At 38.5% G+C, this 26,502-nt stretch overlaps 1 protein-coding gene across 3 annotated transcripts in view; it reads left to right on the plus strand.

The window, feature by feature from the left end:
• TRPM3 (transient receptor potential cation channel subfamily M member 3) overlaps positions 1–26,502 on the plus strand; it is a 147,714-nt gene that overhangs the window by 42,066 nt on the left and 79,146 nt on the right. For all 3 annotated transcript variants that reach the window (XM_069961856.1, XM_069961857.1, XM_069961858.1), the window contains 4 exons: positions 5,583–5,655; positions 10,028–10,128; positions 12,939–13,073; positions 18,242–18,292. In XM_069961856.1, the coding sequence (XP_069817957.1) occupies positions 5,583–5,655; positions 10,028–10,128; positions 12,939–13,073; positions 18,242–18,292 (360 nt within the window). The remainder of the gene's footprint in view (positions 1–5,582; positions 5,656–10,027; positions 10,129–12,938; positions 13,074–18,241; positions 18,293–26,502) is intronic.

Below are 26,502 nucleotides of genomic sequence, written 5' to 3' on the forward strand. Positions count from 1 at the left end.
ATTCACATTAATTTGCATTTTCTGCACATTTATGGCTTGGCTGAATTTTTTATGGTGGTAATTTTCATTATAACATTGGAGCCAAGTATTAAAACTAGTAAGATACATTTATCTCATTTGGTTTGGTAAAATGTGTGAACATGTGACAAATACAACCGCATTTAGTTGTATGGAACAGACTTGCAGTTGCAAAAAAATTCTAATATTCAATTGATATCCATTGGAAGTTTTTGTTGCATTTTCTAAAGTTTTTACAGTGATTGGCTAGGTTTACACTATGTAAAAATAACAGCTATTCTTAACAGTGGCCATCATTGCACAAATAATAGAGAAGAAGTATCCTCGGACTTATCAAAATTTATTAAGTGTCACATCAAGGAAGCTGATGAAGGCTATGAGCCTAACTGCTTGGATCCTATCCAACCAGGAGCACTACTTCAATACAGAGTGCCGTCCTGCTCCTATACTACATTTCACAAATAATGGCCATCACTTTTACATAGTCATTGACGCAAATGAATATGAAATGTAATTTTACTGTACGGGAACCAGACTAAGACTGACTAAGTGTGAGACTACACTTCCTCTTCCCATGTGACAACTTCCTACAGGGTATGTAATACCTTCTGTGAGTGAGTGAGAAGAGAGCGTAAGAAGGAGAACAGAGATAGGTGGAAAAGAGAAAAGAGTTCTCATTGGTGCACAAATCACAAACAACAATAACCCCTTGAGAGCTACAGCTGTGCAATACATAGATAAAAGATATACTATTACACTATTACTATAATATATATATATATATATATATATATATATATATATTACAGCATGCTGCCTTGTGTTAAATAAAGCAGCAGGTCCTGTAACATAATTTTTTTACCTGATGTCAGAGTACCTCTTTAACCCCTTGTCACAAAATGATGTTCCTGGAACGTAATGTAAAGCAGGTAGTTCCTGCAACACAACGTTTCTGGAAAGTCACGCTGTCCCTAGCAGCGATCGGGCAGCGGGAGGAGGCTGTCTCACACAGCCTCCTCCTGCTGCCACTGCCCGGGGGAGAGCCGCGCTCCCCCAAGCAGTTGACACCATAGGCGCCGTGTGACCGCAGAGTTTATGGGGAATGGGAAAATAAAAATATTACTGCTCTTAGAATATGCAAGACACAAACAGTATAGTATAAATGCTATAAACTATAACAAAAGCTATATAAAATGGATATTACTGTAATCATACTGACCTGACGAATAATTATAACATGTAATATGTAACGTATAGTAAACGCGTACAAGAAAATGGTGAGAAACAGCAGTTTTTTATTCGTACCACTTCATATAAAAATAAATAAAAAATTATCAGAGTGTAACATGTCCCCCAGAATGGTACAGGTGAAAACGTTGACTTGTCTTACACAAATATTTTAGCATCGCACAGCCTCTGTGACATGGTGGTTAAGTCAGGTGACGCACTGCGTCCACAAATGGGGGATTTATAGAAACATTGGAATAAGGGTAATAAATATTGAGTTCCATTTCTCAGTTACTATTTGCTGTGTTAGAGGGGGAAAAAATAAAATTTTAAATTTCTCCTCCACTTTGCTTAAATTTTTGCAAAATACTTAATGGGTTAATAAACGTATAAAATGCTACTTTGAATACTATGAGGTGTGCAGTTTTTACAGTGGAGGGATTTATGGGGGTAACTAATATACAGGCCCCACAAATCCACTTCAGAACTGAACTGGTCCCTAATCAAATCAGAATTTGTAATTTTCCTGAAAATTTGAAAAATCGCTGCAAAATTTCGAAGCCATCTAACATCCTAAAAAGTAAAAGGATGTTCACCAAATAACGTTACCATAAAGTAGACATGTTGAAGATTTTACAGTAGTAATTAGTTTATGTGACATGACTATTTTTCTTAGAAAAAGAGAATTGTGAATATAAAGAAACGGAAATTTTTGCGCCAATGTGTTTACAAAAATTTACTGAGTGTATTAACCCAAGTATACCTCAAACATAAAGAGGAATATGTCAAGAAAAAACAATCTCAGAATAACCGCGACAGTTAAAAGCATTGCAGAGTAATCACTACATAAAGAGAGACAGGTCAGATTTGAAAAATAGGCCAAAAGGCCAAAACAGCCTGCGGAGGCAAGGGGTTAATGACCTTCCCAAAATGTTGGACTTGGCTCATTAACCCCTTCACGTCAGCAATCTGTATATATACGTTCCTATTGCACATGCCCCGTGCAGTAGGAATGTACATATACGTTCCTGACTGACAGGGGCTTTGTGATGAGAGTGGGATCGCTGCAGGGACAGCGATCCCGCTCTCATCTGAGTACAGCACCGGAGATAATGAGGATCAGCTGCGATCCCGCAGCTGACCCCCATTAACCCCTTAGTGACCGCCGAAACGGCGGTCACTAATGGGCCGGTGCTGCCGCTGTATTTCATCTCCCCCCACCGTGAATCCACGGTGGGGGGAGATGAAATAAGTAAAATCAGACCCCAGACCAGCGCCCCTAGTGCTCCAGTCACTAACCCCCCCTCCCGCTGCGGCCATCGGATCCAAGATGGCCGCCGCTATCACTGTGAACAGACTAATGTCTGTTCACAGTGATCAAAAAAGAAAAATGAATGAAAACCCCATGCTCTCCGCCACCGGAGGTAGCAGGGAGCATGGGGCCGTCATCGGGACCCCCCCTGTGGGGTCCCGGTACAAGCGATCAACGGTATATACTATATACCGCTGATCGCTTGTGCCATTTGCTCCAGGCCCTTTTTATCCCCTGTCACCATGAATGATTGGTGACAGGGGATAAAAAGTGATGTCCCCCCACCCCCCAAGTCGCCTATGACCACCGCACGTCGCCTATGACCACCGCACCTTGCCTCTGACCACGGCACCTTGCCTCTGACCACCGCACCTTGCCTCTGACCACCGCACCTTGCCTCTAACCACCCCAAATTGCCAGTGACCCCCTCCAGATTGCCCGTAACCACGCCAGATTACAGGTACCCACCTCAGATTACCTATTAGCACTTCAGTTTATCCGTAACCACAGCAGGTTGCCTGTAACCACCCCAGATTGTCCGTAACCACCCCAGATTGTCCGTAACCACCCCAGATTGTCCGTAACCACCCCACATTGCCCGTAACCACATCAGGTTGCCTGTAACCACCCTAGATTGTCTGTAACCACAGCAGACTGTCCGTATTCACCCCTTGTTGCCTGAAACCACCCCAGGTTGCCTGTAACCATCCCAGGTTGCCTGTAACCACCCCAGATTGTCCGTAACCAACCCAGATTGTCCGTAACCACCCCAGATTGTCTGTAACCACCCCAGATTGTCTGTAACCACAGCAGACTGTCCGTATTCACCCCTTGTTGCCTGAAACCACCCCAGGTTGCCTGTAACCTCCCCAGGTTGCCTGTAACTACCTCAGATTGTCCGTAACCAACCCAAATTGTCCGTAACCACACCAGATTGTCTGTAACCACCCCAGATTGTCCATAACCACCCCAGATTATCCGTAACCCCCCCACGTTGCCTCTAACCACAGCAGGTTGCCTGTAACCATACCAGATTACCCGTAACCACCCCAGATTACCCGTAACCACCTCAGACTGCCCATAACCACCTCAGACTGCCCGTAACCACCTCTAGATTACCCGGAACCACCCCAGACTGTCCGTAACCACCCCAGACTGTCCGTAACCACCCCACATTACCTGTAATCTAATTTTTTTATTTTATTTTAGTAACTGTGCTATTCTAATAACTATTACTAGCTGCGGTTTTGCTCCAGCAAATTGGCGTCCCCATACAGTGGTTTATGCCCACATATGGGGTACCGTTGTACTCAGGAGAACCTGTGTTACAGATTTGGGGGTACATTTTTTCTCCTTTTCCTTGTGAAATTTTGAAATTTCAAACTAAACCAACATATTATTGGAAAAATTCAAGTTTTTCATTTTTACTGGCCAATTTTGAATACTTTCCTCTAATACCTGTAGGGCCAAAATGCTCATCCTACCACAAGATGAAATCTTTGAGGGGTGTACTTTCCGAAATGGGGTGACTTTTGGGGGGGTTCTATTCTGTAGACATTACAGGGGCTCTGCAAACGCACCTGGTGCTCAGAAACTTCTTCAGAAAAGTCTGCACAGAAAATGCTAATTAGCGCTCCTTCCCTTCTGAGCCCGGCTGTGTGCCCATACAGTGGTTTATGCCCACATATGGGGTACTGTTCTACTCAGGAGAACCTGCGTTACAGATTTTGTGGTGAATTTTCTCTCCTGTTCCTCGTGAAATTGAGAGATTTAAAACTAAAGGAACATATTATTGGAAAAATTCGAGTTTTTCATTTTTACTGTCTACTTTTGAATACTTTCCTCTAATACCTGTGCTCACCACACACCAAGATGAATTCTTTGAGGGGTGCATTTTCCAAAATGGGGTGACTTATGGCGAGATTTTACTCCGCTGGCACTACAGGGGCACTGCAAACGCACCTGGTGCTCAGAAACTTCTTCAGCAAAATCTGCATTGAAAAAGCTAATTGGCGCTCCTTTAAATCCCGCTGCAAGTATGTATCCTCATTGAAAGTAAACGGCATAGGATCCGCAGCGGATTTCACGGCGAATTCTCATCGTAAAATCCGCTGCGGATCCATCCGTGTGAATTTACCCTAACTGAAATGAGATTTACGTAGAGGAATGGAGTGTGACAAATTGGATAAAAGTGATATTAGGAGATGAATTACCAATCTGCATTGGCCAATAAGATAGCGCTGGAAGTTTTATCTGGTGCCATTCTTAAGAAACCTGAAGAATTTCCCCACTCATTTATGCTATGGGGTAGCATGCCTGGTAAAAGATGGGGGGTGGTACTCATCTTCAACAGACAATATAGAAACATATAAAAATTTTGGTCCTGATTCTTTCAATTATTTTGGTAATGAAAGGCATATTGACTTAATGACATGACCAGCAAACGGCAAGGCTTCATCCTGCATAGCTGATCTGTCAACATCTCTTAATGAAAGTTTTAAGCAGTTCAATGTAGAATGATGTTTACTATCAGGGAAGGCAGATAATTTCACGGGAATTTCCTCGAAACTGAATAATTCAATATATTTTTTTTTCTTCTACATGATCTGGAATAATACATACCATTCTAATAATAATTATTGTAAATAACTTGAGGGATGGTCCATGAATCCAGAATGTTCAGCTATTAAGCATCATTTTGTGTCATATGTGAAATTTTTGTATTTATTGGAGTACAAAATTGGTTTATTATTATTATCTATACATTGATTACTGTTGTATATGCTTTTCTATGCACATTGGTTTGATTTTTCTAATGCAGATAAATATACATTCATATAAAAGAATGTGATATGATAGTCTTTAGGTGGACCGCTGCCAATTTCATGTCTGAAGAAGAGATGAAACCAGCCTTGATCATCAAACACATGATTATAATTGTAGATTTCTGCAATATGGTTTCAGACATTAGCGCACTGATTACAGGAATCTGTCTAATCATACCCTTAATTTCCTTATCTTCCAGATAACAGTGTTCCGAATGGGATCAGAAGGTCATCAAGATATTGATTTAGCAATCTTGACAGCTCTGCTAAAAGGTGATTAGAAGACATCAATATAAATAATGAAAAAATAATTCAACAATGTCTTTATAGATATAGATATAATAGGGATATATAGGTTAAATCAGATTTTTATTGATTTTCATAATTTTTTTTTAAAGAGAATCTGTCATCCTCGAGGTATGTAGCTGCACATGCCAGCAGGTAGGTCATAGCAAGAGAAAACTAAGTCTACCCTTGTTATAGTTAGCATTATGTAGGTAGGTTTGTGTATTTTTCTAACGTCCAGGTGTATGAAAAGCAGAAAATGAGAGACCTATAGCACTTAGCCCAGTAATAGCCTTTCTATCCTTCGCTGGCACAATCCATCCTGTTGGGTTCTGTAGGTACTGGCTATTTCTATCCTGTAGTTCAATGGTTTGCAATGGGAAAAATCAACTGGTTTTATAAAGTTATATAAATTTTTAATTTACTTCTATTTAAAAATCTCAAGTCTTCCAGTACTTATCAGCTGCTGTAAGTCCTGCAGGAAATGTTGCTTTCTTTTCAGTCTGACACAGTGCTCTCTGCTGACTTCTCTGGCAGAGAGCCGGAGAGGTTTTCTATGAGAATTTGGTGCTCTTCTGGACAGTTCCTGTCTTGAACAAAGATGTCAAAAGAGAGCACTGTGTCAGACTGAAAAGAACACAACATTTCCTGCAGGACATACAGCAGCTGATACTGGAAGACTTGAGTTTTGTAAATAGAAGTAAATTACAAATCTATGGAGTTCCCCTTTAAAGGCTAATGTTGCTCACCTGTATCATTTCCAGGGCCAGTGTGTCCCATTTTCCTTGGATTGCAGTTCTATGAGCTTGCATTGGTGCTTTAGGTAGCGCTTGACTCTAAGGTTGTGCCTTCAGTTCCGGACTAGACTGCAATATAAAATTATGTTCAGTCTGTTTTTCTTTTTTCAAAATGACATCCATTATTTCCCGTTTTGGGTGCCTGCCATTACTATATCGGCTGTTGGTACATTATTCTAGTTCAGACCCTTTTGGGTGTGGTTCTTTTTTGAAGGTCCTTTGAATTTAGTAGTAAAAACGATAAAAGGACGGTGGAAAAAAATTGTGTGTGAACAACTTAAAATAATGTCCGTTGTTTGCAAAATAACCACTGTGAGTAATTGGCATGAACATTATTTCAACATCCATCCAAACTGTGCCTGTTATTTAATGCAGTGTGTATTGGGCAGCCATCATTCTATTGACTTCAATTATAATTGTAATAATGGACATTACTTAAAAAAAAAAAAAAAACAGATGCCTTTTCTGGGGTTTTTTCTACACAGTGTGAACAGAAACCAGAAATGCTGAGTGTTCTTTTAATTAATAATTATACAAAATATATTTAATTACCTTTATAATAATCCCTGAACAAGGGAATTGGAATCAACAGTCCAAACCCATCTATGCTGTGTATTTCCTATTGTGTTCTATGTCCCCAAGCAAGTAGAAAATGTCCTTTTTGTTACCATATCTTATTTGTGAAGGGATACAGTTTTCGATAATTCCTTGTATCCTTGGAAATGCAACACTTCTGGAAGCATAACACAGTAAGTCTGTAATAACAGATGGATTTGAGCTCCCAGCCATGACAGCTTGACTGTAATAAAGCAAGAAAACTGTTAGCAATCAGTGTAAGATCTAAGGCACTTGAAATAGATATGGTAATCATAGGCCGTGAATGATTACAAAGGGAACCCAGGAAATCCCCTGGCAATAACATGCACCACTGTCTCCAGAATTTCTAATGTTACAAGCAATTGATCTGGTTGTAAACTAATTTCTATATATGAGTGGTGGTGCAAAAAGGTGAAATGTTCAAATGATAAGCCTGTCCTATACAATATCAAAGAACATAATTAAAATGATTTATGTATGTATTTTGTTTCTTTTTATTAGGCTTTTTTCTCCAGTATATTAATAATTAATAAATTGTGAACATAACCTTAATGATGTAGAGAGGAGAGAATAATGTCTAAATAAAAGTTATTGAATGCAACAAATACATAAATTGTGTGCAACACTACTATTAAGTCAAAGGATGGTCATATGTCCCATAACCAGGAATAATAGATATAAAGCTTCTTGCACATCATCGTCTTGTAGATTCATGTTGTACCGATGCTTTACACCATGGGTCTCCAAACTGCGGCCCTCCAGCTGTTGCAAAACTACATTTCCCATCATGCCTGGACAGCCAAATCCAAAGCTTTAGCTGTCCAGGCCTGATGGGAATTGTGGTTTCGCAACAGCTGGAGGGCCACAGTTTGGAGACCCATGCTTTACACAGCCGATATAGAAATCTTTGCATATGCAGTGTTAGGGCCCTATTCCACGGGACGATTATCGTTCAGATTATCGTTAAGTCGTTCGAATCTAAGCAATAATGGTTCAGTTGAATAGCAGTTAACGATTAACGACCGAACGAGAAATCGTTGATCGTTTAATAAGACCTGGACCTATTTTTATCGTTGCTCATTCTCAAATTGTTCGCATTGAATAAGACATCGTTCGGTCGTTCGCAGTAGTGACGAATGCAATAGCGACGAGAAGACGACCGCAAGAACAATCATAAGAATCGATTATCGTTCCATGTAAATGGGTGAACGATTTCAGGTCTTTCGCATTAGCGGTCGTTTAGATCGTTTATCATTAACGATTATGCGAGCGATAATTGTCCCGTGGAATAGGGCCCTTTGTGTGGGGAGCATGCCCACAGCATCCCTGATGACTGGCTTGACTGGTTGCTAGGGCCACAGCGGTTAGGGCTCTGCTGGACCAGCCGATCGGCTCAGGTGCAAGATATATATATATGTGCTGACTGGCGGCCGGCACCGCCAGTCAGATTAGTGATGTGATCTGGAACTGGACTCCAGTCTCTAGCGTGTCTTGTGCCCTTTTGTCCCCAAACCTAACACTTAGTATGTGCATGATGTCACATGAGTTAAAAAAAAAAGTACAGTAATGGTAGAGGGCAGTGTTAACAGAACTTAGCACCCAATGATTCTTACCATTCCGGTAGCTGTCAGTCTCTCTGACTGTAAAAGTAATGTTATATAGTTGTTTCATAAAGGATGATTTGTTTATCTAAAACAAACATACCTCGCAGGCCAGAAGACATACGCATATATATACAGCCTCTAAACTCATTACTGCATGTATATGGCCATTACTGTCTCTTCCACCTATTCCACATGGCTTTACAGTACATAAGATATTACTACATACCAGCAGCACTTTAGTCTCTTTCCACCATTACCTGTCTACAACTGGAAGTCAGAATAGACAAGTCTCTATACAATTGACTCATTGACTCTACATATCTAGATCAGTTAAAGCTTATTTTAGAGAACCAGAAAACAAGGAGCTGATGGACCATGTGGTCTTTTTCATTCTCTAGTCTCTATATTTACATTTCTAAATATTTTCCTGCGTTATGGGGGAGATTTATCAAAACCAGCATACACGTACACTAGTCTTAAATAAAGTCCCACCCCAATTCCCCCTGCCAGAAGCGCATGCCTCTTAATAAATTCGGCATGCCTTCGGAGCAGGTATAGATTCCTGCCATGATTTTTTGCATGCGTAAATCATGATGAATTAGGCGCTGGATAAAGTCACACCTCCTCCCCGCCACACCACCCTCCCAGCTAAGCTAGGTGAGCGTGGTGTACGCCACAAAACAGTGTAGTTTTTGCAAAAATTTGCACCTTTTCCCTGGCATACATCAAGGGCGCAATTAATAAATCTCACCCTAAACACCTGCCATGCAGCTACTGTCCAAAACTTTTTCACCTCCCGATTGCTGTAGGGGAATAAGTAGGTAAGTATTGTTTGATTTTGATTTTTGGCAGCCCTTCCAGCAACATAAGAAAAAAATAATAACAATAATAACATAATAGCAAAAAATAATTCCAGAGTAGCCTTTTTGGCTATGTTCACAAAGTGTTCTTTGCAGTATTATTATCTTTTGAGAGAGGCATTTTCTTTTTTAAATTGATGTTATAAATTTGGACATTTTAATGTTTTATGGACGTCAAAATACTGTATAACCAAGTGGGAACAGGTAAAAAAAAATGTTATTTTTATTTTTAATAAAAACAAGCTGTAAATAATGGTCATGTTCATGGAAGCCATAACTCTAGTATTAGCAGAGCATAAGCTGATAGCTGAATTTTTATTACAGCACAAGTAGAATAATAAGAACTTTTACATTAATAATATTATTATTGTTGTTGTTTATGAATGAGAAGAATTGAGTACATTACTATTATAGTGTAGACATAGCAGAAATGCAAAGAAAAGCAAGTGTCTTACAGTGTATTTTATTTATATTACATTGCTATTTTCTTTCTGATAATCAGGTGCCAATGCTTCTGCCCCTGACCAGCTGAGCCTCGCATTAGCCTGGAACAGAGTGGATATCGCTCGGAGCCAGATCTTTATTTATGGGCAACAGTGGCCGGTACATTTTTATATTTTTATGATGTGCTACTAAATGGATTTCATTTTTACAGATTAAACAGACCTCAATATGTAGTAAAGGAGCCTGTCTTGATTTGCAGACATTCTGCTGTTTATTTATGGACTTGCTTTGCACATGTATATGTGTTATGTCCCATTCAGTAGTATTACCATGAGCAGAAAAAAGACTACAGACCATGACAGTCGTACTGCAGCCTGTAGTCAGAAGGGCACTACTTTGGGGCACTGGCTATGTATAATTGTTGTGACATAAAAAGCAATTTTGTAGTATTGGGTGACATTTATAGCTTTTATAACTCTGCAAACTGGTTCAAAAATGTAGTCGCTAAATCCCAATCTTAGGCCAATAATGCACAAGGCACAACGCAAATATTGCACCCTCATGCCGTGCATTTGATTGTATACTGTACATTGTTTTTAGACACATTATGGCAGATTTCTGTAACCATCTAATTTTTAGACAGTGTCTACCTAGACTAGATTATCTAAGAATGTGCCAGATTTATCAGTGATGCCTGCTGGTTAATAAACTTGTGCATTTTTAGACACTTCTATCCAACATTAAACCACATATTAGGGCTCGTTCACACAGAGCAAAAGCAGCTGAATTTCTGCGCTGAATCAGCGCTGAAATTTCAGCCGTTAAAATAGGTGCAGAGCTAATTTCCATTGTGTTGAATGGAAATTCTGCTCTGCAGTTCACACGGTGGAATTTCCGCACTGAACTAATCCGCTTTCCGCCAGAAAAATGAACATGTTCATTCTTCCGTTAGCAGAAGCCTATACAAACCAATGGGGCTCTGATTTTCTGTTTCAGCGCGGAATACGCACGTATTCAGCACGGAATACAAGCGTAATACAAGCGGAAATTACTCGCTGAATCAGCGCGGAAATGGGCAAAAAAGGGGGGAGGAGGATTCTAGTATATATTCTGGTATAGTCTAGTTTACTCGCCAAATACTCGCTGAATTTCAGCGCTGAATGCATGCGGATTCAGCGCGGATTCCTCGAGTATTCCGCGCTGAATTTGTCAAGAGCTGATTACGAGCTGAACACTTTCCTAGCGGAATACGCAGGGATTCTGCTTACATTCTGCTTACATTCTGCTCGGAATTCAGCATCAGTTGATTTCAGGCGGAAATATTTCCTCGCATAATCCGCCCCTTTTGCTCTGTGTGAACGTAGCCTTAGGCTGTAGGGAAAAGAGGGAAGCACCTTGCGTAATACTGTGTGAGTGGGCCGTTCTGTCCCCCAAGGTCAGTTATCCCAACAGAGACTGGACTCTAGTAGAGTATTGTAGAGAACAAAGCACTCTAATGACATTGTCAGTTATCCATCTCTATCTGCATAGGATAAGTGGACTGGAAAAGTGTCCATTACTTGGGAATGCCATCTGAAAGTGCCAATTGGAGCAGTTTGTTCTCTGCACCTCTAACCACCTATTGGGAGGATTCATTTGAGGCACAATTTTGACAGAAAATTTGGGTGCACAGTATCAATTCTCAGCCCACTCCCCCTTCCCATTAAGCTACACACCATCTTTAGTTAAGCCACATTTAATGGTGTAAAAGGTTTGTAGAATACATAGTAAATATGATGCAAGGCATAAATTTTGGCATAGCTGCAGTCCAATGTGGCATAGTTGCAGTGAATTATGGCTCAGCTGCAGAGTATTAGGCTTATGGCACAGCTGCAGTGAATTAGGATTAGGACGAAGCTGTAGTGCATTGTGGCATAGTTGCAGTGAATTAGGGCCTAGCTTCAGTGAATTATGGCACATCTACAGTGAATTATGGCTCAGCTGCAGTGAATTAGGCTTATGGCATAGCTGCAGTGAATTATGGCATAGTTGCAGTGCATTATAGTAACATAGTAACATAGTAAATAAGGTTGAAAGAAGACAAGAGTCCATCAGGTTTTACCTAGGAAAACCCTACTACTAACCCCAGGGCCAGTTATCCCAACAGAGACTGGACTCTAGTAGAGTATTGTAGAGAATAAAGCACTCTAATGACATTGTCAGTTATTATGGCCTAGCTTCAGTGAATTATGACACAGCTGCAGTGAATAATGGCATACACGCAGTAAATTATGGCACTGCTGCAGTGAATTATGGCATAGCTGCAGTGCATTAGGCTTATGGCATAGCTGCAGTGAATTGTGGCATAGCTGCAATGAATTATCGCATAGCTGCAGTGACATATGACATAGTTGCAGTGAATTTTGCCACAGCTGCAGTGAATTATGACATAGCTGCATTGCATTAGGCTCATGGCATAGCTGAGGGGCATTATGGCATAGCTGCAGTGAATTATGGCACATCTGTAGTGCATAATGGCACAGCTGCAGTGAATTAGGATTAGGGCATAGCTGCAGTGCTCTATGGCACAGCTGCAGTGAATTAGGATTAGGGCATAGCTGCAGTGCTCTATGGCACAGCTGCAGTGAATTAGGATTAGGGCATAGCTGCAGTGCTCTATGGCACAGCTGCAGTGAATTAGGATTAGGGCATAGCTGCAGTGCTTTATGGCACAGCTGCAGTGCATTATGTCACAGCTGCAGTAAATTAGGATTAGGGCATAGATGCAGTGAATTATGGCATAGCTGCAGTGCATTAGGTTTGGGGCATTGCTGCACTGCATTATGGCACAGCTGCATTAGCACAACTACCACATTTTTAATATTGCAACAGATAAACCATCTATCAACTGAGGAATATTTCTGTTGATCGCTATTCTTGATAATTATGAATAACTCAGATTTTCTTATTATTGATTTTGCAACCATTAGGTTGGGTCTCTGGAACAAGCCATGCTAGATGCCTTGGTGCTGGACAGAGTAGACTTTGTGAAATTACTGATAGAGAATGGAGTCAGCATGCACCGCTTCCTTACAATTTCCAGGCTAGAAGAACTTTACAACACGGTAAGGAAAGAAACTTTTTTTTTATTTTAAATTCTTTTTTCAATCTTCAATCTCCTTCATACAAGGGTAAGGGCTTTGCAGACTGAAAAAATGCAGATCTGTAGTCCGCAGTCTTCTTTTGCGATTAAAAAAAAAACATCTGCATGGAATCCATATTTGTGCAACATGAAGAGAAGTGTGCGTAAACAAAAACTGAATGGTATGAATGATGTCACAAGCTTGTCCAATCTCTGGACCCAGGGATTGCCAGAGAAATATATATATATATATATATATATATATATATATATATATATATATATATACTGTATATATATATATATATATATATATACTGTATATATATATATATATATATATATATATATATATATATATATATATATATATTTATATTTTGCATTTTTAAAAGAACCCACTAAGTTTTATGGGTGACTTCATTCTGCTACTACAGGCAGTATAAGTACATGTCTTATTTTTATGTGGACAGGATTTTCTAAAAATATACAGAAGCTGGAAAAAAAGGTTGTGCACATTTCCCTGCAGAAATCGATAGGTTTTATCTGATCCGTAATTACAGACAGTGTACAGATAGAAATATATGGTCATGTAAAGAAGGCCTTAGGCATTCTGGCCTTCTGCATGCTATACTGCCATGTTTCAAACCTGCAGCCTTCTAGCACAACTACAATCCTCATTACACCTGGAGCTTTGGCTTTTGCTGTTCAGGCCTGATGGGAGTTGCACAGCATCATGATTGTCTAGACAATAAAGCCAGTAGGAGAACAGAAAGTGGCCACCAAGGCAACTTTGAGTTCTCTCTTTTAATTTATAGGAACACTCTGAATAGTGTACTTTCTCAGGCAGCAGAGAACACATTGATTTTCTCTTTGGTGTTCCCTGAATATTCATGCCATGCACGTTTCTTCAGAAGCAGGCATGTTACTCCCTAGCTATGGCTGTGGCATCAAGAATGTCGTAACATTATTTAAACTTGGTCCTAGAAGCAAAACTGTGTCACAGACAGCTAACACAAGGGTCCGTTGTTTAATCACAGCGGCCGATCGCATTAACCCCTATGGAATCCCAGCCACAGGGTATACACACTGTATACAGTATGGCAGGGATTCCATGCGGCCGCACAGAAAACTGCCATGCTTATTTTGTGCAGCCGCTATTCATTGATCTGCGGCCGCAAGAAATAGTCTGTGTACACTATAAAAGTTCAGCTCCCAGACATACTTTACATTGTGTGCTATGGCGAATTGGAGTGCGGGCACACCCGAATGATGAGGAAGTGATGTTCACACAGCCAATACTGCAGTATCGGCTGGATTGAACATCTAAGACAGTCACCGTTCTGTGACAAGGCTGTGTCACAAAACGGCCTCTGTTTTGCCATGTGTGAACATTGCCATAGGCTGTATATTACAAAATAATACCGAAATTTTGCAGTTTTTATTCTGGCCAGTGAGCCTTCATTCTCAACATTATCATAGCAGGCAGGGTTACAATGAAAGGTGACACCAGAATATAGATAAGACAGGTCATTCATCATAGCTGATTTTAAAGCTCTCCTGCTCCCCATCCCTGCATAACATCTTAAATGATTAAAAATAATTAATAAAAAAATAAATAATCAATAAATTGCAAACATTTGCCGATGTATGACATACTAGAAGTATACTATTCTAATTGGCAATGTTCAGGGGCTAGAATAGTAGTTTGCCTTATTTTATAGCGGTGGTGATGTGTAAGTGCAGCGCAGCTCCCATTTAAGTGAATAATACTTTTGTAACCAACAGTAATTAAATATAGAACAATAAATAATTATGGCTTGTTATGTACTGAAGTTTAAGCCCTATAAATTATTCACTTCACTGATATATTCCTATCAAATGTGGCAAATACGGCTGATTGGCTCAGTTACTATTCAGATGCATTCTGTGTTCCCAGAATTCTGATTGTGACCTCTTACTTCCCTTGTAAATCACAATGCCTGCGAACCCTAACATGATACTTCTGAGCTCCTTTGTTATACACAATTTGTTTCTTTGCCTTGTACATGTCCCCAGGTGTAGTGCATAAAAATATCAGTGATTCATGAATATTGAAGAATTCTAATGTGTTTCTTCAAAAAAAAAATGCAGGGTAGGTGAGATATCGATTGCTGAGGCTACAAATTATACAAGAAGGGAAAGCTAAAATTAAACACATCTTTGGATCAGCTTCTAAGGCCTTTTATTTTCTTTCCACGTAGCATTATGATTTATAGGTAATAGCTGCAATATTTTAAAAGCTCGGCTTCTGCCATTGAGTTTTCAGCATATATACTGCATATCAAGCGTATCATGATAAACACAGTACTATGGAAATAAGATGTCACATCATAAACAAATGTCATGATGTAATGAATGCCTGAATTCCGTTATTAGAAGATATAGATATAGATGGATAAACAGACAGAGATGCAGTCATAAATTTCCGTACACCACATGCATTATTATTTCGTTTTTCACAATTCTCGACATTTAATGGAACCTGTCAGCAGCTTTATTGAAGTGAAGCTGTTGTCAGTGGGATGTAGGTCACTTAAGAGCAATTCGATATATGTGCATGAAAGGTGGAGTAATAGGTTTTAGATATTAATTTTATTTGTGCTGTATGTACATGAAGTGCATGGAACCATTGAGGCGCTGCACATCATCTCCGAGTCAGCTCTCCCCCTGCTGCAGGCACATCTCCTGCATAATGACTGACAGCCCCTCTTACCCCAGAGCAGCTTGTACTGATGTCACAGCAGGGAGGGCAGTCAGTCAATGGGCAGGAGGGTGATTTCTTTAGTTTTTTCCATAATATAAAGCATAGAAATGAGTAGGCCTTGAAATTCGGGACAACTATATATATATATAACTATATATATATATATATATATATATATATATATATATATATATAAAGTTGTCCCGAATTTCAAGGCCTACTCATTTCTATGCTACAGTCAGTGTGATATAATATTAGAAGAAGCATAGGAAGCATAGAAAAATTCTATCAGTGATTATATATATATATATATATATATATATATACATAATCACTGATAGAATTTTTTTATGCTTTATTGTATTCTCTTCTAATATTATATCACACTGATTGTAAAGAAAATCTATTAAAATATAACTTTTATTTATCTATTTAAAAGTTTAAAAGAATAACAAACAGTTACCCTCAATGTGTTACACTTTTATAACTGCAGTCATCACCATTACACCATGCAATCAAGTTCATTTAGTCCATAGTTTATATAGCACTCTATTTTTGTAATTGCACTTAAGCTATTGCACTTCTTCGTATTGCACTTTTTTTCACAAAAGTCTTTTTGCCTTTTTTATCTGCAAATAATGTGTTGTGCAAAATGATCGGAAAGTGAGGCTTGAGACGCAAAAGTGCCTCAGGTAACTTAGAAACAAGACTGCATAAGCGATGTTTATCAAACGGAGGCATAGAACGCAGTTTGCGTTCCGGGCAAATTAAACAATTACGGGGAGTATCAGATCATATGAGCTTAACCCTGGGCTGCAATGTCTCCATTTAGCAAGTGGTTAGGAGAGCAGTCAATCAAAGAAAGGGAGGGCTTATGGGTCACATAAAAGGAAGTCAAATGGTACACATCAGTGTGCCATGCACATGGATCGTAATTTGTCCCGAACCGTGATGTGAGATTTACCCTACAGCCGCTGAAGATTAGTGGTGTAAGAAATACATTGGGTCAAAGAAAATAAAGTGTGAAGGACATCCAAGGAAATAAAGAGAAATAAATAGAGAAGTAAAAAAATCTTCATTTCTTTCTGCATATGAAAAATGAATGCATGATCTGAACTCTCACGACAACGGCTGAGTGCATAAGAGAGAAAAAAAACTTTGGGACTGTTGTTATTTTGCACATCACATTATTTGCAGATAAAAAAAAGGTTAAAAGACTTTTGTGGGGAAAAAAAGTACAATACGAAGAAGTGCAATAACTTAAGTGCAATTACAAATATAGAGTGCAATATGAACTATGGACTAAATGAACTTAATTACATGGTGTAATAGCGATGGCTGCAGTAATAAAAGTGCAACATATTGAGGGTAACTGTTTGTATTTTTTTTTAAATAGAAAAATAAAAGTTATATTTTAATAGATTTTCTTTACAATCAGTGTGATATATATAATGACCCTCTGAAGTTTTGATATTGTGATTTTTAAATAAAATTGGTCAATTTGCTTGTGTCATGATCAAAGTAGATAACAGAAAAGAAAACTGCTAAAACTGTAGTTGTCTAGAAATCTGTGGAGTAAATAAGAGTTTTTAGTGACTTCAACCTAAGTGTATGGTCATATGCTCAGTGCATATGGCATTATACAGCTACTGCTAGTCTCAGTGGAAGAGTTCCAAGAGGACTATGATTGTGTCATGAATCAGGGTAGGCTGAGTATTAGGCCACCTCTCACTATGGGATGCCAGAACCGTCGCATCGCCTGCCTTTGTATGGCCCTGGGCACACATACAATAATCCATTTGAACATTGCTCAATATTATGTAAGGTACCATTTAACTTCTTAAACAAAAAACTATGGGGGACATTTATCAAGGGGTTTGCGCCTAATTTTTGGTGAATAATTGCATTTTTCACCCATTTTTGGTGTAAGTTCTATTTATCAACCAGTATTCGACAGGTGAATATTTTTAGATGAAACTTTTTTTAATCTGCCTTTTTAAAGTATTCACCCAAAAGTTCGCATAATCCGGGATTAGCGCCCAATTTATCATTTGCGAAAAAGTTGCATAAACAGGCGCAAGCTTACGTCTGGTCAGAACCAGGTGAATAAAACTGCGCGATTTTTTCATAGTTGCGCCTTTTTTGCGCCTTTTTATTTAGATGCATTTACCATAGCAGTGCTACATGTTAATGAATCAGTCAGAAGATATTAGAACAAAATACACACCAATCCCCATTAGAATAGTTGCACTGATTAGACTCCTTAGTAAATGTCCCACAATCTGTCTAAAAATGTGTCTTCATCTAGATTTGAGATCATGTGTAGTATAAGAAGATTATTACTTTGTGCAGGACTTTATATTTTATTGTGTTACTAATTTTAGTATTTTTTTTCTTTACTTCAGAGACATGGACCATCAAATACCTTATACCATTTGGTCAGGGATGTCAAAAAGGTAAGAATTAGATACCATAAAAAGAAAAGGTAATTTCAATCTCCATTCATCCCTAGATCTTAGTAACTCTCTATTTTGCATGAGCTTTTCTCCTGAGTGTGACTATTATTTACCATGTATATCGCCTCACTTTACCACCACTCATCTCCATGTGGTTATATTACCGTATGTATCAAGATGATTATTAGAAACTACCATTAATAAATGTCTTTTAAAAAGGTCAAAATAAAACCTGCTCCTAACCACAAGATAATCTTCTACCCGTGAACCAAGAGTCATTTTGACTAAGCACTTGTGGCATATCATAAGGTTTATGCTCACATAAGGTATTATGCATAGTTACGCCTGCATATTTTACATACAGTATATAACATTTAGTATCTTTGTAACCACATTAAAGCACTAGTGGTGAGCGAACCTGGAGCATGCTCGAGTCCATCCGAACCCAATCGTTCAGCATTTGATTAGCAGTGGCTGCTGAAGTTGGATAAAGCCCTAAGGCTATATGGAAAACATGGGTATAGTCATTGGCTGTATCCATGTTTTCCAGACAACCTTAGAGCTTTATCCAACTTCAGCAGCCACCGCTAATCAAATGCCGAGTGATCGGGTTCGGATGGTTTGCTCATCTCTATAAAGCGCCAAACTGCAGCCAAGTGCATTTGTACAGGACATGGACCTCAGGACTATTGTAAAATCTTATTATAGTAGGAAGTATGCTATTTCTTATAAGGCTATAGACTACTTATGCTAAAGAACTATATACTATATATATATATATATATATATATATATATATATATATATATATATATTATATATATTTATATATGTTAAGAGTCACATTATTATAATCAGCAGCAAATATCCAGAGAAACAGCTATGTGCCGCATGTACAGTCGGGCTGGGAGTGACTCAATAAGGTCCTGATAGGTTGTCACAGGTATCTGAATCAGCATGTTTGGGTGTACATGATCTGCAAGAATGGATTTATACCCAAATCAGTTGCACATCAATGAATGGGTCTAGAAAATGCCATGAAAACATTCCTCAGCCCATAACGCAGCCACCACCAGCTTGTGGTTTCCAGCAATGGTTGTAGGCTGTTTGTTCTCTGATGTTTCTTTCGATGATGCAGAAAACATGACTTATCAGGAGGATAACCAGCTGATGCAACCTTGTTAGCGGGGGTACAGTGACCATCCTTCTGCTTTGGAGCCCCATACGCAGTAAGGTTTGGTAAACTATTGTTCTCTACACATGTCTGATAGCCCTCTGGTTCCTCCTGACCTTTGCAGGTGACCTTGACCTCTCACATCAATGGCATATGGTGCTTCAAAGTTTTTGTGGTGCTTATTTGCATTGGTGATATTTGTCCCATTACAATATACTTTCACCACAGCAGCATGTGAACAGGTCACTAACTGCATAGTTTCAAAAAAACTACTACGATTAACTTGGAAGCCAATAATCTTCCCTTTTTGTAATTCTGATAAATCTCCCCTTTAAACTAGGACAGCAATAAGAAATATATGTACCCACCAAACCAGCTTACAGCCTGTGACAGCCTTCATGAGCTATGTGCTCCTGATGTCCAAAGTAGGGTGTGTTCATAATAATGTGACTCAACCTTGTAATACAGACTGCAGTTGCTCATGAACTTAAGGGGAAAAAAACTACCTGTCAGTCTATGGCTATGTTCCCATTTCAGGAACATATTGGGCAAGCCTATCTGTCTCATAAATAGACGGCCGCTAATATTGATCATGATTATTTTTCCAAGATATGTTCTCAAAGTGGGAACCTAGCCAATTAGAAGGAATGGGAATTCCAAGCAAAATAATTTTAAGATATGTCATTGCCCAACAAAAGTTATGAAAATTACTAATAGTAATATGTACTTAATAATATGTAGTAAGTGCAGTGAAAATGCACTATAGGTGCGTTTCTAATAATAAGTGTCTATTAGTAATTTTCATAAATTTTGTTGGGCAATAACATATCTTCAAATTATTATGCCTGGACTTCCCCTTTAAATGTCTATATAGCACCACTCAACTCTACAATAATCAGAGTCTGACATCTGATGGTTATACAATTATTATTTACAGATACCTCAATAAAAATATTGCAGACATATTAGGCTGGGTTCACACTGCGTTTTTGCAATCCGTTTTTGTCATCCATTTAAAAAAAAAAAAAACGGTTGAAAAACGGATTGCAAAAACGGATGCATTTGTGTGCATCTGTTTTGATCCGTTTTTCCATTGACTTCCATTATAAAAAAAAACGGATCAAAACGGATCAGTTTTTTTTGGCGGACACAAAAACGTTGCTGACACTATTTTTTTTGTCTGTTAAAACAAACCGATCCGTTAAACGTATGCTAAAAATGCAGTGTGAACCCAGCCTTATAATAAAATAGTAAACAAACACTCAGTGGATTAAAACAATATAGCAGGAGAATTCTACTGTATGGATTGGCTAAATGTATTGGAACCTGTTTCAAAAAAAATATGTGTACAGTACTTCTTGATACATACTTTTCGTGTTGTTGGACACATTCACCATTAAACTATATTGTAGACTTTTTTGTTCAACAAAGATAGATGCTTATTACAAGATTGTTACTAGACCAGCAAACATGATTTGTGAAGAAATCTTCAGTTCTTTCAGTGTAAGAAAATTTATATTTGTGCAAATAAAATGACAGTGGGAACCGGGGTGAATAACCCCTATATCGTCATTTTATACATACCTCCACCTGTTTCTAATATATCTGGTCTGTCCAGGAACTGAGATATTCACAAATCTAAGATTGTTAAATTTAGTTTCATAATTACTGTGTGTTACTAATGTGATATATATATATATATATATATATATATATATATATATATATATATATATATATATGTCATCCTAATGCACAACTGACACGAATAATAAAAAAATTTAACCATTATAGAATGACTTTATTTATGATTAAGTGAGGCTACGTGTGTATTAGGCAGTAGCCATTGAGGGAAGACCCTGGGAGGTGACCCTACAAAAAAAGGAGGCGCAGGCTGCACTATTTAGAAGGCAGACACCTGATCTCTATAAAGGCTGAGACTTCCTCAACAGCATACTCTTGTTATGTTGCCACATAAAGTCTGATTTTGTCTAGAATATATTATTAAAGGTTTCAATGACTACTGAATATACAGTGTATAAACTGTATATATGCACCAATATAATATTATTGATGTCAGTTGTGAGAGAAAAAAAATAAAATTATATATATATATATATATATATATATATATATATATATCTTTTCAGTAGTAGTAGTAGTAGTATTCTTATAGATAGTTATAAATGGAACAAGATAAAAGGCATTTTCAGAAGCAGCAAGCTATTAGGGGTTTCACCACTTTTATACATTCTATTCAGTTGACATTAATCTTATAAAAATAAATGCTACAAGATGCCATAAGAGATGTTGACTACATGAGCAGGCAATTGCTCTAATTTCCATAAAGCACTATAAAGAGGTGCTTGCATTGTACGCTGAATCACAGTTTCTAGGTTTCTATTCTGTGAATCCTTAGAGCTACATGAGTCACAGCCATGACTTGGAGATAGCGGAATGCCTTGGCACAGGTCTCAAAGGACAAGTCTTTGCATATAAATATATTACAGAGGAGGCACATTTGAGCAGTTAATGCTTTGAGTCACCTCCTATTCCATATATTCACACGAAAAGATTAGCTGTAGCAATGCGTTCAGTATTCATGTTTTGCTTAGGTTTTGTATTCGCTGGTTTGCTTTACATGTTGAAGACAGATACCATTGGGAAAAGCTGAAAATGACCTACAGTTTTTTACTCCTTCACATAAAATATACATTTCAATGTTTCCCCTTGTTGGATACACATAGATGTAAGTGAGCATCTATGCACTTTGTATGCTTCCATATTGCAGGTACTGAAAACATTGGGCTCCTACCACATTGTAATAGAACTAGTCTTTGAACCTTGCTAACTACAGTATATCTAAATACTTTAAATGTTTTCTTATTTGCAAACTTTTCACATTTAATAGTTGGTGGTATATAAACAAAATGTAATGTAATTCCTGTAGCAGTAAACCTGTCCCATTGTGGGGGCCTTAAACATGTGACTGTCAACTCCAAGGCCAGGCAGTGCCATGGCAAGGGGTAGTTAGTGTTCTGTATTATTTTATACATGTGTCCCCCAAAAATATCTTTATATCCCAATAGATATAGTAGAACGCTTTCTGAAGTAATATTTCTCAACACGAAGGAATACAGTCAACCATGCGTGTATCTATTTCCTAACCCTAGATAAACATGACCAAAGCCTACATAATGCATAATGTCGCCATAATGTCACCATAAAGCTAGGGCAACAGACCAATTTTGGCCATGACACAGGTTAAGGTGAGGTGTTTGAGGTTTGCTCATCTCTAGTCAAGTAATGTGGTGACCCATATGGAAAAGTAACAATGCTCAAGTCATAAAATTTGCCAAAAAACAAGATTACAGTATAATCTACACTATACCCAAAAGCACTTACAACTAGAGATGAGCAAATGAATATACAGTATTAACAAAACACTTTGTTAGCTAGGCAGTCGGCTGATATGCCTTCTGCCTTTTAACTCACTGCCACTCCATGCTGCTCCACTCCGTGTGCCAAGAACTGGGAGAACCGAGAACTGGGAGAAGGTCCCTAGGACTGGATCCATCTTTTCCAGGCACCCAAAGAGGAGCGGCACTGAGTTAAAAAGGCAGCAGGCTGAAAAACCTACTGCCAGGCTAACAAAGCAATTCGCTTCTTATTACAGTATATTCGCTCATTCCTACTTACAACCTCAGTGCTTACCTTTAACATTGACAAGCCATCACCTAAAAAAATAAAATAAGAAAAAAATTTATAGTACATTCTATCTATTTTTACAGACTTATGATTTATAGTGATTTATAGTCTATTAAGAAGATGATGATGGGTTTTCAAGAAATGATCAACAATAAGAGTTTGGCTTTAGTCCATTTAGTGCTGGTAGTAAATTAGATGGATTGTTGATCGGGGGCTAATACTATAGCCCTCTAATTCACCCTGCCCACCTGCTCCCTCCTTATGAATATTGAGGCGGCTCTCTGCAGTGGCATCACTCTAGCCACTGGTCAGTAGGGGCAGGCAGCATATCAGTGCACCAAGGCCTGTAGTCCTACCCCCAGTGAACCAAACTGCCCAATTTACATGAAAATTCATTCTTAGTGTCCCATGTACTATGAATTCTAACAGCAGACTAGAGTCATCTAACCTACTTTAAGAATAGAAATCCTTTAGTATGATACATTAGCTTTGAAAAAAATCCCCCCCAAAAAACTGACAGGCCAGTGTTTTTTCTTGGTAAATTACGACCTGCATTGGATTGGCTACATCATTATATGTTACATTGCGTACATGACTACTGCTGTTCAAAGAACATGTACTTTGTGATGTGTCTGGAGCCCACATGTACATATTTGCAATTGCTGGTATATCAGAGGTATCATATTCATATTCTAATCTTGAGAAAAGTGAGAAAAAGTGAGAAAAGCCCAATGAGCAGAGAGTCTAAGGCTAGAGTTGAATGGGTTCTTTTTTCCAGTTTCAACCTGGAAGTGTATGATCAGATACATGATACATGTGATAACAGTGTATCGTTGTTGCTGGGGTAACTGTTTTGATTATTGTATGCTACTTTTCTAGGTCATCACTGATGGGAATACAATACAATATTATTTTCTTATTCCCCACCATTCTTAAATTTTTATCACCCACTGCTATTGCAAATATTATTTAAAAAAGACAGATTCAGACTACGAGCTCATAGGTCATACTGAAGCTGAAGACACAATGGCACTTTAAATGCAAGTGGTACTTTACAAGAATTCAAATTCAATGGATTCTTTTGTTATGCTACTATCAGGCTAGGTTCACACCATGTAAAAATGTAAGTAATGTCCGTCATTGCGTAAATATTTTTGAAACAATTGGACGTTATCTTAACAATGGTGGCTGCTGTCGTGAAAGACGGCGGTCAATTTCACATAGCGTGAACCTGGCCACATACTATAATAAAGTGGGATCCAATTCTGTGATATATATTTGAGCAATCACCCTCAGAAATCATTTAGTTCACACAGCACCATGGGTCATGGGTTTCATAAAGCAACTAAATCCACTTTTACAATATCCCTAAGCAGTGGTTAACCTCATGACTGCGTCAATACAGGATGTTCTTCATGCATGTGTTCAAGGCCACCCCTTGAGCGTTTCCATCTAGTGATGACACTAATAAAGAGCATCCCAGTTGTGCTATTGTGTTTTTTTCTGGTGGGAACTGAAACATTCTACATTTTTGTGAACCGTTTTGCTGTTCATGAGTAAGAACAGTAAATCATGTGTGAATAATGTATATTGACATGTTTCCAGTGCTTTCTGGAGTTATTTCAAAAGTGTGTTCCATGGTTAGGAATTATTGGTGTTCTGTGTCCAGAGGTGTAATCTATGTTGCTGGGTAACATCCTCATCATCATCTGGGTAAAGTCGTCTCTTTTTCACTGGTTGTTTTAAACAAGCAGCTGAGACTTTTTAGCTCCATAGTAATGAATGGCTAGTACACGATTTTCGTCTCTCAGATAAATCCAAATGTAACTCACAAGGGCCAAAAACTAAGAAATGCTGATGATTATGCGACTTAAATCACATAGTTAAAATGAAGAAGATGACAGTCTCTTAGCTTATTTACAGATATATAGAGACCAGGATTATTACAACCGTCCTTCCAGCAGGCAGAGATGGTCCTGGCTCTAGCTGCCCATTTGATGTTGTTCTGATGCATCATGGGATTGGTAGCAGATTTGAAAGGGAGATGATGCAGTTTTAAATCTGAATGTCAAAATGGTAACTGACCAAATGTCACATGACCATGCTACAGTAATGGAATGTGTGGCTGCAGCAGAGCTGTGATAAAACAGATGACACTGCAGGCATAGTGGTGTGTATGCATTATATGGGGGGGATCTGGAGTGTTCTTTTAATGAATTATCTAGTATGGCTGCACTTGAAGATTTTATGGCTCTGTATGATTTGTGGAGCACGCCTAGGTACAGTATGCCCTCTTTGACTTTTGTATTATAACTTCATACTAACTCAGTGGTTGTATAACACTGTCATACAGCCGTGCTTTATTCATTGAATTATTATGGCCAGATGTTACTAGTAACCTAGTACTATAAAACACTACATACAAAACATTTTTGTCTTTGGCATTTTGTTATATTTAAAAAGCAGTATACTATGGGTATAGCTTTTATTATGGTATTTTCCTATTTGAGTTTAAAAAATTTAAGAATTTAAAAAAAATGCCACAAAAAAACACATTCAGAAAAGAATGAATGGAAGTAAAAGCAAGTGAAAAGGTTTAAAATGCAAGGCATTATTACAAGGGTAAAAAAGGACAAAAGTCCAGTGGTGCCTTTAGGGCCTTCCTTGTTCTCTGCTCACTGCCTGTGCTATTACACACACAGACAGCGAGCAGGAGGAGCACATGGGGGAGCTGCAGAAGGGGCTGCCCAGGCGATCCCTAGATCATCCAGGTGGCTCATTGAAGAGAACAGCGGTCTGATTGTTTAATTCAACACATTGAAAGACAACATTCAGCCAACATTGTGCATGTTGGCTGATCATTGCCTTTTAACATGACCAACGTTTATCGTCCGGAACGGTCTGTAACTGGCCAAATACTGCTGATAATTGCTTGGTGTAATAGGGCCCTTACTTTGCTAAAGGACCTGCGTGCATGCATGCTCCAGCTGTAGATACGGTAATCAGAGAACCCACAGGTCCTTAACCTACGACCTAAATCGTGTACTTCAGCAGCGCTCAGGAAGGATGTGGTTATATTCAACTATTTATCACATCTTCTACTAATGCTGCCAAGAGACCTGTATGAGAAGGAGGGGAGAAGTAGAACTCACAATCTCACAATCCCGCGACCTTAGCATTCGGCTGATTTACTAAGAGCTGATAAGTGAATAAACGCCTGTCCCACATGTGGCAATTTGTAATGTATGCCAGTTCCCAAGAGCTAACATACATTTTAGTTACAATATACACTAGCTCTCTAGAAAGTATTATAGTAAATTGATGCTGA

The sequence above is a fragment of the Dendropsophus ebraccatus genome, chromosome 3 (genome assembly GCF_027789765.1).
Source record: "Dendropsophus ebraccatus isolate aDenEbr1 chromosome 3, aDenEbr1.pat, whole genome shotgun sequence".
NCBI lineage: Eukaryota > Metazoa > Chordata > Amphibia > Anura > Hylidae > Dendropsophus > Dendropsophus ebraccatus.